Below are 15028 nucleotides of genomic sequence, written 5' to 3'. Positions count from 1 at the left end.
GTAATAATATAGTTTATGACTTTTTTTGTTCAAGAAGTAAGCTTGAAGGAATGTATTTGTAATATTATTCGTTATAATAATATAATTTCGGAGATTTTTCATCTAGCAACAATAATAGCTACCTTTTTGGTATAATATATATATATAGTTGAGATATTTAGAAGAATATGAAAGAGAATCTTTTAATCTACAAATATTTAATTTCCCTTCAAGAATATTTAAATATAAAAAAACGAATATTGTGACAAGCATTACAAATACTATACAATTGTATCGTTATAAGTTGATTACATATATACATCAAATGTGATGTAGTGCTCACTTGCGTTACTTGTATCTCGATGGATTTTGTTGAATGCAATTTCGATTAAGCTCTGCATATTTGGAACGAATTATAATCCGCGTTTTTCAAAATTTATAATCTTTTCTCTATTCACTTTTTGTCCGACAGTTAAACTCGTACAATAACTTATAACGACAATAACAATTTACATAATATATATAGAGTGTATCATTATTTACAAATTTTTAAATAATTTGCGTAGCAATATGTTAATGGACTTCTGCAATTTTTTAAGATTTAATACACATTTATTTAATATTTAATATTTATTTATTTATTTATTTATTTGTTTGTTTGTTTATTTATTTATTTTAGAAGAATTACATATTTTAAATTAAAATTAAAAATTCAAATTAATGGATGGAGAAAATTGATTGATTTATTTCTATCGTGATTTCTCAAGTTTATATATTTCCTAGAATAGTTTAATTTTTAATAACTTTGCATGAAAATTCTTAAACACTCTATATGTGATGTAAAAAGATCGGTGCATAGGAATAATACGATGACATTGTGGCGTGGCAGCGCGATTACAACTTCAGTGTCACAAAGATAAACTGCAAACCCAGTTTGACATCGACCTAGTCCCCCTGGCCTGGAAAGACGATCATGTAATCGGCATCGTCAACTCTCGTATTCTTATCTGCGTGACAAACGAGGATGGAAGATACCAATGCGCCGACATGAGAGGTGCGGCGAGAAAACCGAGTGCATAAACGGGCACGCATATTTACATACGCCATGAGACATCTATCAGCAAAGTCGAACAATGTTTTGTCGCTGATGAAAAAAAAATATTTTTACCAAACTACCAAACTAGTGATTTCTAATGACATTTTTTAAATGCCAATTTTTTTATTTGAACAGGAGAAAAGTTTCCAGAATGACCTCATTTTTGTTCTGAGAAATGTTCGCTCGGCGGATCGGCGCAAATAATCAGCTCTAATATCGACAATATTGACCGCGGTCTAACCGCGTTCAAGAATCGCGCGTAATGCAAACAATGACGTCGATACATTAAGCAAATTAATATCGAACGCGATGTACGCAGCGCGTCATGCTCCACTATCGAAAATATTTGCACGTCGAATTAATTGGATCGCGAGTCTGCTCGTTCGCGGGAACCGTCATAGCCGTTATTACCGGCTTTCTGAAACCACGAGATCGTCGTCAGCTCGGTCGCGACTTTACAGTTACAAAAGTATAAGCGAGATTACACGGAAAGGTACTTGGAGAGTGTTTCAAATGCAAACGAAACTAGGAAAAAGTGCATGTGGTTGAGCGCGAAGAAAGAGAATGGGAAGGTGATTTCACAGAGTGTGTAACTCGTATCCAGGCCAACGCCCAAGGAACACACGGTATGCGGAATGGATTATGCCTCCGCGAAGTCAAATAAGCTTATATTGCCCGAATAGTGCTGCCGAGGCGGCGGGGATCTCATCGAGCGAGCTTTATTCCGTGAGCTTTCGTGCCCTGGCGTGCCCTCGCATCTTTACTCGGATATGCTATATCCACGCGTATATTCACGTACGTGCGCGTGCACGTGCATATAGGGGTCGTCCGACTCCCGAATCACGGATGAATAGATTAAAGAAACGTGCCGGGATTGCACGGGCCACTATTATTACGTCGCGCTCTTTCATCTTGGCCGGAATTGAAATGCACGGTGGATTGCACAAACGCATTCCTCGATATCGAGCAATGCGATTTGCAATTGAAACGCAATAGGCAAGGAGACTTTCGATGTTGTAAATTGCTGCAGAGATGATGATTATGTAATGTAAGTGAGCAACGATCTCTCCCTCCGAATGTGAGCTAATTTTCACTAACAATGTTCTATATAATGTGAAAAATATCTTAAGCTTGCAATTAGTGAAAAACAAAAAGAATTGATGGAACTTTTCAGAATTGCACATGATATCAAAATTAGTCTTAATATTTTGGTTTTGTTTTAAAATTCGAAATAAAATTGAAGCAAGATTCTTAATTAGTTATCAAGGTAATATCAAGATTGTCAAGAAAGATTATTAGTCTTGCCAACATTGATTTTCAAATGGAGCTAAAATATGTACATTTGTAAATTAAATGAGAAAAAAATCACACATTATACGAATTTGAAAAATTTCATTTAATAAATAAAAAAAATTTATATTTAACAAATTTAAAAATAGTTAATAATATAATAAACAAAACAAACAATATAAAATTTTATACAATTATTTAGCTACACAACACTTTGCATACAATGCATGTGCATTCTGATTGTGTGTGTGAATCACATTTGCATTTTGATATCACTGTATGCAGCTGCGTTTCATAAAGATAACAAATGCATATATATATATATATATATATATATATATATAATTATTATAAAAGGATTATGTGTAAATTTCTGAAATTTAACTTATAAATAAACAAATAACATAGATAGTAATAATTATTTTATTATACAAATTATGTTATAAATATTCAAATAATTGTTCAGTTAGTAGTCATTAAAATAAAAATTAATAAAAGTTAATAAAAATTAATAAAAATGTTTAATAAAATTGAGATGAGAAGATATAAGACGAGAAGATATAAATTTTCGAAAATTTTTGACCAATACAATATTCGTACAAATATTGTCTTTTCTTGAGTTTTGAATAACATATTTATTCTAACAATAATTATAATAAAGCGATTGAGTAAGTTTTTGACATTTAATTTATAAAAATTATCAGCAATTCTGAAAATTACGATGTAAAAAGTTTCCTTTTATCTTGAATTTTGAAACCAGAAGATAAATTAAAGCGAACCTTTTGACACACACACACACACACATACATATCTTGTATAAAAGAGATATATAATCGAATCGGAGTAACTGCTACTCGACATTTCGTAATGTTTTTGGAAGCCGCGCCATATAATTTCCTTTACAAGGGGAATTTGCGCGTTTGCACGCGCTCGTTAATTAGACGTTTACATGCGAATGTAAAATTGCCGGTGCAACTATGAGCGCAAAAGGACAAGAGTATGTAGTTTCGACACACACACACATACACACACAAATCTCGGCATTAAGTGTATATATGATAGGAGTCTCCATTTCCATCGAGCGATGCTATTAGTCGGGTACAAAGTTCCTCTTTGTGCGTTCGCGCATTGTTCGCTTGTCGAGGCGTCGAAGTATCCAAGGCTCGTACGTCGATACCAGATCCTCGACAAAAGGAGTCGCAAAACTTTCGCGAATAACTTTAACGAGAGATAAATAAATAAATCGTGCGAGTCAGTCTCCTTTGAGAGGGCGATCTCGTCGTTGGTTCTAGCACTCGTAGAGATTTATGCTCCCTCCCTTTATTTCTCTCTCTTTCTCTCTCGCGCAGCATGACACCCCTACTGGTGCGTGTTGAATCATAAATCCGTGAGTGTCAATTCGAATCGAATCGCACGTTTCGAGGCCTCCGCGTCCCTCATCGTTGGGAGATACGAAAGCTTATCTCGTGGAATTATGAGGCCTGCGAAATATTGCTTCCGATTAGAATATCATCGGGATCGGTCGCCGGAGAGACAGGACTTACCTTCGACAACTTATTCTAGACTTCGTCGAACGGATCGAGGTATCGATGATAAATGAGACTCGGAAGAGAATCGTGCAAGAGTCTGCGATTCGATATCTTCGGCTCTCGCTTGTCAGCATAACTGTGTACCTATAAATCTCCTTCGTCAACCATATTTTCTCGTTTATCTCTAATTGCGCGCGATTATCAAGATTGTAGTCGCGAATTGTGCGTAAAAAGAAAAATATACACTTTGATGAAGAAATGAAAACTTTAATGAAAATTGAGAAAAGCGTATCGTGTAATCGAACATACAGCCTATATGTTTTTATTTTGTGCTTCCTATTTTTTATTTCATCAACACGGGCTACAGTTTTTGCTCTCCAACTGCAAAGTCAAATAGCAAATCGGCGCGGCTATCATCTTTTATACATGCCGCCAGCTGGTCGCGGTCTCGCGAACGGTCTCGAAAAATACGAGAAACGCACGAAATGTATATATATATATAATATATATATATATATGTACACACACGAGCGCAACCCCCTTGCGAGTCGAAAAATAACAGACAGGCCCTCGTAGTTTAGTTACCGCCATGGGAGAGCTGTAGCATTTATTGCAAACGAGTAAAGCACACCAACGAACGTGTTATATTCACTGGCATGTCCGGGTGCCGAGCTCTCTTTTTCCGAGGCCGGTCCGCGGCCAGACAGCGCGTCGAATCGAAATTAAACGGACTCACCCCCGATGCGGAAGGGGTAAGTGCAGCGACGCGCTTTCCACGTGCGTTCCATTACGATCGCTTCCACCAATTTTGTCCGGCACGTTGCGTTTGTACGAGTAATAGCGGTTGTTGCACGCTGGTTTTATAGGACGCCAGGATTACCGATGCGTTAAGGCAGCGACCACCGATTTTCACAAAGGATTTTTAATTCCGTTGTAATCCCCCTCGCACAACCTCAACGGTATCGTGTCCCACGTTGCTCGCTATTTCAATGGTTTCATTAGTTTTTGAATAATGTTACACAAAGTGTCGCGAGAGGTATAATCCAAAAGTATCGCGCGTAAAGGAACGCAATATCTTTCCGAGGCGGCTAAAAAACTGGACGTCGTATATTTTATAATGCAAATTCAAATTATTAAATATTCTCGATTTGCACGTCGTGTTAAATACACAGTGAATTTTACACTTCGTTTATAAATTCGTTTTATTATTTAGCACATAATATGTACGAGTTATTTTCCTCTATCAGTACCAGAAAGGTTCTGCGTAATATTCTGGTGGTAATGTAATTTGTTTATTTAACTGAAAACTTGAACGTAACGATAAACCCCAATAAATCCGGTCGATATGACGAAAATATATCTTTTCGATTTCGAGTTGTTGAGGTATAAATTGCGCGTATCTCGCGCGTCAATTTTTCTGTGCATTCATCGCATTATTTATGTACGCGTAATGTGCTCATTTAGCTGCCTCTATTGAAAGGAAATATTATCGCTTGTACCGCTACGGCAAATTGGTAAAGTTTCCGCGTTTTAACGCCAGCGAGTTATCATACCAACGTTATCACGTTTAATTTGATATTCCGAGCGACACGGTTGAGCCACCTTTCATATCCCTCTCTCGCACCTGAAGCCCGATACGGAAGGACGAATTTTCAGCGGGCGCCTGCAAAGGACCTTCACAGATTTCATGAGACGAGCCAAGAAAATGGACGAATTAGCATTTAGAGCGCGATTTTACCGTTTACTCACAGACGCTATTTCCACCATCGCTGCTCTTATGAAGACGTGAGTTTAAGGAGACACGGATACCTACCAAAGATATGAGCTAGAGAAGTTAGGCTTATCTACACTTTGAAATACGATATAGAATTTGTTATTAAATATATTTAATTGATTGAATATTTACATTTTTCAGCGGAATCTTAATAGAACTTTTTGAGAATTTAATTGCATAAAAAAATTAATTTAATACCATTAAAAATTTACTAACGAGTTATTTATAAGATACTTTTAAAACAAACTTGTATATAAAATAGTACAATATAAAAGAGAATTATATAATGTAGCTACTTTTACTTTTTGAATTTAAAAAAAAGAAGCTATAAAATGTTATCTATATAATATATAGATAACATTTCTGTCAAATAACATGACCAGCGGTAATATAGGTTGTATGCATTAAATATAACTTATCATTAACATAAATTTTTTAGGAAACCAATATATTTTACTTATATTAATAAAATATCCAATACATTAATATATTACTCTCTGAGATAAAAATAAAAGTAAAACTCTTTACGTCTAATTTTCAATAATCATGAATAGAATAAAATATCCATAAAATCTATATATTTATTTAATTTTAAAAAATCTATCAAAAGTGTGATATGTATAATATATATCTTTGAATAATTTTTATCATCAATCAATTTATTTTATTCTTCGTTAAATCTTTTATTTTTATTTTTGACATTAAGCGTTAAATTTTTGCGTTCTCGACTTTAAGGGATGTCAACGCCGATTCTCAGATCGATTATAATCAAACACAATTTTCAACTCGCCTTTGAACCATTTTACGCTCTGTTTCCTCGACTAATTATCGTGTGAATGTCAGATGCAACGTCGTGAACGATCTATACTACGCGGCAGCGCATGTACTCCCGATCACGTGTGTCCTCGGGTATATCTTTCGCGCTTTCTGACGTGCACGTCCCGGTGGGAAGCGGGAAAATAAATAAATGACGAGCGATTCCCGCGGGTGGCTGCTACCACGGACGAAGCAAGGAGCAATTTCTGTGTAGATAGCGCGAGAATTATGGCCCCTCGCGAGGCGACGGAGGTTTAAGCCCTCCCCGGGTGTTCCTCTAGCCTTACAATTCCGTAATTTTTACCCTCCGAGAAGTTAAGAGTAATTTACTGGCTCCACGTAGGCATTATTCGGTCCTCCTTGAGGACGAAGGCGTCGCTGCAGAGCGAGTTTTGGTAGCTTCGTCCTTGTTAATTGTCTACCCTTGATGAACTTGATTTTCAGCGGAGACAGGAGTAAGATAGATGCCGGCAATATCGTATAACAAAGGTAGCTATTCGTTCCCGACTCTCAACTAAGGCTTGTTTAATTGTGAATGGCAGTCAGTTAACTTTTGAGAAAATAAATACGATAACCGGGTGTACACGGTTTGATAACGCTAGCATAGACATAATGATACTTAAATCAGAGAGGAGAAGACAGAGGACCATTTTAAAAGTATAATTGATGCGACCTAATGTGAGGTAATTTAATAGTAAAGAATAATTTTTTCCTTGAGACAAGCAGTTCATACAAAGTAATGTAATAATAAGTCTCAAGGTAGGACTTGTCTTTTCTTCTACATCTTTAATCTTAAATTGTACTTGGATTTAACTACGAAATAACATTTTATGATGGGTTGTATAAAAAAATTTAGAATTTATGGAACAAGTTGCAAGCACGCTCTCACACTTTCTATCAAACTTTGTACTATCCATATTTTTCTTGCTTCTCTTTATTACGTAACGTTCAAGAGTAATGATGCAATGTATTGCCGTTTCGGAGTTTATTGTTAAAACTACCTTGACGTGAGCGGGCAAGGGAAGATAGCACGAGGCTTTAAACTGCACACTCTTGAAGACGTCCTTTATAGAGTTTTGCGGGAGGTAGGTTTCACAAAAGAAGGAAGGCATAACTTGCATCTAACTTTGTTTATGTTTGAGCAACTGGAGGATAAATAATAATGTAAGATTAACCATTTTTTCATGCACTTTTTGTGTTCCAAAATTAATAGACGAGCTAATCACTAATTTTCTCAATAGAAACATTACGTCTTCGTGTTTCCACCCTAATTTTATTATAACAGTTTTTATTAAATTAAAAGTTCTTGGAAATACTTCAACTGGCAATTGTAAGCATAAATTTTAGGTTTTTGCATGTCGTTTTTGTGAAACCACCTTGTTTCTTTTTTCAATTATTATTCGGGAAAAAAATTTTGGTTCAGATTATTCTTTAAAAGCATATGAAACAACTGAAGATATTTAACCTATAATAACCTTTTTATGATCAAGAAAATTATTTATTAAAATGTCTCGAACAGGATGTAGCATAATTGATTAATAATTCGATGTTACGAGCTAAAAGTTCATTAGTTTTAATTAGTTGATTTGTTTTTTTGAAAGAAGAATCTTTATCGCAAAATTTCGATATACAAACCGGAGTGGCCCCACGTATAAAATTGCCACGGTATTAATCTAGTGAGAGAGGGGGTGGAAAAAGTGCTGTCTACGCCATTAATTCGATTGAACGAGCTTCGGACCGTAGGCTTTGGGGATCCATTATGTATTAGGATCGACTCGATCCCCGACCGGTAAAATTAAAGTCAGAGCGATCACGAAAATCTGCCGACTCAGCTACGAAAATCCCGAACATAATTTTCTTTATATACGAGTTTCAAATCTCACGAGATAATACGATGTTGCAGTTCGGTGCCCGAACACAGATTGTAAAGACATAATTTACAGGAAAATTTACGAGCATTTTTTTTCGTGTGTCATCGTTTTTTGTGTCAAAGGTTATCCAAAAAACTGATGTAAACTAATGTATCAATTGAAAAAAGTGGAATCTAAATACCTCAAAAATTGAGTGTTAAAAATGTATTAGCAATAAAAAAGAAATATATTTTAAATATCGGATTTGCGTTAATTTTTTACGAGGGTGGTTTGAGAAGTCAAGAATGCAAAGTCAGAGAGAAGGCACTATTGGTATCGAGGTTATTTTCAGTTAATAGCATCTCTTGGAAGAACACACACCAAGTTTCAGCTAGATCGGTCTATTTTTCTGTGTTTGGCGTTCGTTTGAATCGAGGAAGTCGAATGATTTCTAAAAAATGGATGGAAGAAAATTTGGCTGCAAAATTGATGGAGTTAAGGTTTCAACTCGTTCTGCATCCCTCCTATTCTCCAGATTTGGATGTATCGGACTACTACTTGTTCCTCAATATAAAGTAATGATTGGCGAAAAGATTTTATTTAAACGAAGAGATAATTGCAGAAACGAATGCCTATTTTGCAGAGTTGGATCAGTCCTATTATTCGGAAGGGAAGTTCAACAAACTGGAGCAGCGTTGGACGAAATGTATAAGCCTAAAGAAAGAAGATTACGTTGAAAAATAAAAAAGGTTTATCCCGAAAAATTAAAAAGTTTTCATTTTTGCATGGACTTTTCAAACCACCCTCGTATTAATTTCATGTATTAAGCATTTACGTTGAAATGAATTTTTTCATTATCTCTCCGATAATAAATAAGTTGTCTGTTATAACCATTCAATTATGCATTGTTATCTATATTCAAGCGAAATAAATAAAAATAAGACATATTACAGAAATCTATCAAATATTCAGAACGATGAATGAACGACCGTCTGATGGTTACCTTGGAAAGTCGGGCTGAAACCATCGAGATTAATTGGATCTCTCGCAGGTGGCGTAATTATTATTAATGATAAGCCAACCGAGCGTGAAATTGTCGCTAAAGCGACCCAAAGACCTTTTCGCTTTTTTTTTCACGCTGTCGTAGGCCTTCAATCTGCCGCCAATGTCTGAAAAGCTGAAATTGCGGCCAAGTGGTAGTGGTGATGTAGGAAGCAGGGCGCGTTTCTATGAGACAAAGCCGGATTGTTCTGTCGCGCGCGAGCGAAGGAAGAGACGGAACGATTCCGGGCTTCCTGCAAGCTGAAACCCCGCCACCATCACCTCATCCTCTTCCTACCCCTTCCTCTTCCTCCCCTTGCCTTCATCGCGATGTTCGCGTAGCGAAAGCTCGTTATATTTAAGCCGAGAAATATATACACGTGTATACGCGCCAGTTAACGCGGCTGTTACACGTGACTTGGTTAGCGCATTTGCCACGCTACACTGCCTGTTGGTATTGCGAATTAAATTATTTTCATCATCATCATATATATATATATATATATATATATATATATATATATATACACACATATATATGTATACACATATATATGCTACATGTGTGTACACATATATGCGCACAATACGCATGTGTGGCGAGGCATAACGCGGCCAATTTTAATACCGTTAAATTCCGACGTGGCGCAATTTAGCGAGAAACGTTCCCAGACGTGTATGATCTGACGCACGCAATTTGAAGGAAAATTCATTTCTTAACGCGAGATATTACGTGCTGTTAAGTGGCAGCGACATGCTAATTAAAATGTCATTAGATCACAATTTTTCATCGCATTTGCCGGCCGAATACCCAATTTAGGGACGCTTTAGAAAAGTATATTAATGCCGAATGAATGAGTTTAAATAGATTGCACTTTTATTCCTTCCTATCGAAAATAATTTGACACATATCAGGCTAAAATCGAAATGAAAATTTGAAATTCCTTTTTATATTAGTTAATTCAGTAAAACGTGAATTCAGACGAAATGAAATCACTGATTAATAAATCTAAGAGAATTAAATTGTTGAATTTTTCAAATTACTCTGTTCTCTCGAGTGTTTCATGTATTTTCGTAACCAGCAAGGAACGCATACAATACATTTCCATCGTACGTAGAAGCGGATATAAATCTTTCGGAATAACAGGAAACGGCCGGGATAAGAAGTAATAGAGAACAGACTAGGTCTCAAATGTCGCAGTTCAAACTACGGGTAAAAACCATTTGGGAGGAAATGGCTGTAAAGTCGGTCACGTTAGCTGAAAGGATTCTTCGCGTGATTTCTTTGTAAAAGTAATTCGTCTATATCTGCGATTCTCCTCGTTCCCTTTACTCAGAGCTTATCCGAAGCTTCTTTTTTTAAGCTTTATCTTATTTATTAGAGAAACTCAATTTGTATTTCCTTCGCGAATACGCGTTTCGAGGAGAAAACCTTTTAAAGTTTCATAATCTTTATATCTGTCGACTTTTTTTCATCAGATCTTAATAAGACTCACGATAGTTTTGGCCAAAAAGTTATCAAACAAATATAATTGCGAATAATGACGATCTGAAAAGCTCGCGAATAATGACAGATATATTAAAAGTATTGATCATACTTACCTTTAAGGACTTCTTCAATACCTAATTTAAGAGAATAAAAAATGAATTTTTTTCAATTCATTCATTATCCACGTTAAATTCTACGTAAATTCGATTAATATTAAATTTTGATGAAAAATATTAATATAAACTAAACTGATGTAGAATAAAAAAATATGAAAAATATGACAGAGCATAAAGGGGACATTTTAAACACATAGTACACCCATCGTTATTGTAAATATCATTTATTGAACTCTTAGGCGTCATTGGGTACAACGATTACATCACGTTGCTTACTTGTAACACCTTAGCGATTTGAAAACAAGTCGGGTTCATCGAGTAGACTAAATTAACGTGAAGACATCAGGTATGTTTATTTCGTATCTATAGGTAGTACCGACTGCGATCGCGCGCACACGGATAGGACGTACCGACAATAAGGGTTATCATTAGTCGGATTATCGGTATAAGCCGAGTACAAATTCTATTTTTACAAAATTAGGAACCACCGAATTTTTACGAAAAAAATTACGGTTAAAGACTCAGCTCGAGAGAAGCGGGACTCGGGACGAGACGCTAAAATCCCGCCCAATCGAATAGACCAAAGTATCATAAAGACAACAATCTGTCCACGTTTCTCACACGATGAACTACTAGCTAGATTCAATTTAGGACGTTCGTAGGACATAGTATTTTATTGTAATGGTTCTCGTTGAAAAGTTGATAACTCAAAGCGCCGCCACCGCTTTGCTCTCTACCTAACGAAACGAACGAGCGTTACGATCGTGCGAACGAGATTCTTTCGGGTTGAGAGGGGGAGGAAGGCGAACGAGAACTTATAGCTAAATAAAACTTTATAAAAATATATCAACGAATAATAAATATATCTCTAACAGCGTCACACTGTATTAATTCGTCGTGTACGGGCGTACGATAAACCTACGCATTTACAGTCACTATATACACGCTATCAAATTCTACTTACCTAAGTAATATACAACAATTTATTTAATTTTTAGCCGCCCTACCTCCGGACCTATTTGACGTTGCACAATTAAGTTTGTTTCCGGCAGCACGAAACTTTCGTTCCTGGATCATGCAGGGGAGACCGTCGTATCTTCTTTATTAAGATTTGCGGTGATCTCTTTTTTTTTTTCCTATCGTGTCATGCTCGTTTATTTCTTATTATTTCGTTATTATTATAGGCAGTATCGTCCACCATATTTCATCATGGGGGCTTGCTTCGCGATATTATAATGATTATAATTCGGGGACAAAATCGATCCGTTGAAATTTGTCCACCGTACAAGCCATATCTCGCGCGCTAGCTTTTTTATTTGCCGAAGATTCGCGAATGATAAAAAAAAAGAAGAAAGAAGAAAAAATAAAAAAGAAATGAAAAAAAATTGGTCTTCTTTTTTTCATTCTGATCCCTACATGCGGAAACATCGCGTTCCACAATTCGTAAACATTGGCTTATTTTATTTATTTTTACCTATACAAGTATATACACATCGTACGGCGTATCGCGCGAATGTCAGCGCGCGTAAATTCGTATAGTTTACAAATTTTCTCTCTATATAAATATGTATCGTCCGCGCGATCTCTTTCCTTTCTCTCCGTCACTATTTTCGTATAAGGCCAGCGAAATCGAATTTTTCTTTCTTTTCATTTTTTTGAACCATTTCTCGCACGGATACTCGTTCGTACAGACGCTCAAGCATGCTTAAAGATTTCGTACGACGACTTTTTTCTTCGCGATCGCAAACATTAGTAAATGCGTCTTGTAGAATCGTTCAAATAGAACGAGAGAATTCGCTACAAGATCCGTAGAACACCGAGGCCTTAGTAATTGGCGCCCAAGGCGTATCAGCGGAACGATTTGATCGAATTTCTATCGTATTCGCGATACTAAAGATACATAAGTCGTAGCATGTTGGACAAACGCGCGTCTCGTCAACGCGTGAAAATCGCGCGGGGAAAATTCGTCGAAAAAGAGGATTTCAATATATTATATGTACAGAGAAACTTGCCCTTTTCCCTCGTCATTTCGGGAAAAGCCGACATCCGAGCTTTCCGCGTCGTCAGAAGTTTCGCCGAGATTTCTTCCGCCTGGATCGCTTCAGTGGCGATGTTCCTGCAGGAATGCCTGCAGGATCAGGCAGAGCAGAAGGTACGTGATACTCGCTGACTGGACGTGGGCACGGCTGTATCCGGAAGCGCGCGTCACATTGAGCAGAACGGAAGCGTCGGCGAGCCCTTCCGACGAACGGACCAGCAGCAGCCATTCCCCCGCATGAGACCACTGAATCGTCTCGAAACGCAAGGTCGTCCTGTAACACGATTCTGTGCCGCCGTCCTGCAAAAGGTCAAGAGGGAATGTCTGTAGTTTCGCTTTTCATCGTGTGCTATACATGTCTCATTGTACGTGTCTCTGAAAAAGATCAAGTTTGCCAGGAACTTTCAAGCGCATTTAATTCTATTCATGAAATAAAGATGTATTATATAAGAGACATATATTATAAAAAATATAATAACTAAGAGACATATTTAAATTAATACCCAAGGTTGCCGAGTTAATTTAAAATCCATCGAATCGCTTCTATTATTCATGTATTTTTCAAATTTACGAGGGTGGCAAAATCAAAGAGATGGCCCCACTAATGTGTATCGAGATTATTTTCAGTTCGTAGCATCTCTTGAAAGAACACACAAGTTTCAGCCAAATCGATCTATTTCTCTGTGTTTGGAGTTCGTTTGAATCAAGGAGGTCGATTTCTAAAAAATGGATGAAAGAAAATTTGATCGCAAAATTGATGGAGTTAAGATTCCAACTCGTTCCGCATCCCTCCTATTCTCTAGATTTGGCGTCCTCGGACTACCACTTGTTTCCCAATATAAAAAAAATAGTTGGCGGGAAGGAGATTTTATTTAAACGAGGAGGCGATTGCGGAAACAAATGTCTATTTTGCAGAGTTGGACCAATTCTATTATTCGGAAGGGATCAACAAACTCAACGAAGCAGCGTTGGACGAAGTGTATAAGCCTAAAAGGAGTTGAAAAGTAAAAAAAGGTTTATCCCGAAAAATTAAGTAGTTTTCATTTTTGCACGGACTTTTCAAACTACCCTCGTATATAAAAGAGATATATTAGAAAAATATATTAATAGACATATTTAAATTAATGTCTTAAAGTTGGGAGTTGATTGTAAAATCAATCAAGCCGCTTCTATTACTCCTGTATTTTTCAAATTTATAATTTACTAAGCGCGATACTTTTACGATCGCGTACATTTTTAATTGGACCGGAAACGATTCTTCGAGACTTAACTGAAATTCTTAGTTGGAGCCAGAGTACGAAAGTTTGCTAGAAATTGACCCATATCGACCTCCCTCCCTTTTCTTCTCTCCTGTCAGTCGAGATATCTTGAAGAGAATTCCGAAAGTTTCCTTTAACTGAACCGAGGTAACGACGGCAGCTACAATTCATGATGATGGAAGTGGAGCTCGCAAAGATCTTTGTGAAGAGCGTTTTCATGGCGCTTTCATGGCATTTTGAACCACTGAGATTTGGTTGCCGCAGGTCACGTTTCAGACCGAGACATTTTTATCGCATAATGCTCATTAACTCACGATTCGATAACGTCCATCCAGTCGTCCGGAGTCGTCCCCTTATCGAGGCAAAGGTGTCCCTTTTACGTCTTTACGATTAAACTTTCACGTAAAACTTCCGGCCGGAGGAAACTGGAAACTTCCGGCAACGTGTTCTCGCTTCAATTATCCATCTTGCCTTCGACTGCTTTTTCTTAGACCTACTCTTAGACCCTCCCTGCTCTTCTCCACTTAGTCTACACACCCTCTCGATTTTTTCATCCCCTTAAAATACGTTTTATTACTTTCCGCATTAGTATCTATAATGACTTCTCTTTCTTTGACTTCTTTTCTTTGTTCACGGAAAAATCAATCGTATTAAGCCGGTCGTAGGTCCAAGGAACTTCCGGTTTATGGGATAATTGATCCTAATAGGAAAGTTATACTAATGATCCGTAGAAAGATAAAAAAGAAAAGTA

General features: G+C 36.8%; 1 protein-coding gene across 5 annotated transcripts in view; it reads right to left on the bottom strand.

The window, feature by feature from the left end:
* Positions 1-11187: 11187 nt before the first annotated feature.
* Positions 11188-15028, bottom strand: part of LOC105255044 (hemicentin-2) — a 404047-nt gene continuing 400206 nt past the window's right edge. For all 5 annotated transcript variants that reach the window (XM_025412106.1, XM_025412105.1, XM_025412103.1 and 2 more), the window contains one exon: positions 11188-13318. In XM_025412106.1, coding sequence (XP_025267891.1) covers positions 13082-13318 — 237 coding nt within the window. In that variant the 3' untranslated portion in view covers positions 11188-13081. The remainder of the gene's footprint in view (positions 13319-15028) is intronic.

This window comes from Camponotus floridanus, unplaced genomic scaffold (assembly GCF_003227725.1).
Source record: "Camponotus floridanus strain SB8 unplaced genomic scaffold, Cflo_v7.5 scaffold48, whole genome shotgun sequence".
NCBI classification, from domain to species: Eukaryota; Metazoa; Arthropoda; class Insecta; order Hymenoptera; family Formicidae; genus Camponotus; species Camponotus floridanus.
The sequence above is the reverse complement of the archived record's forward strand: the minus strand, read 5'-3'. Positions and strand labels throughout refer to the sequence as shown.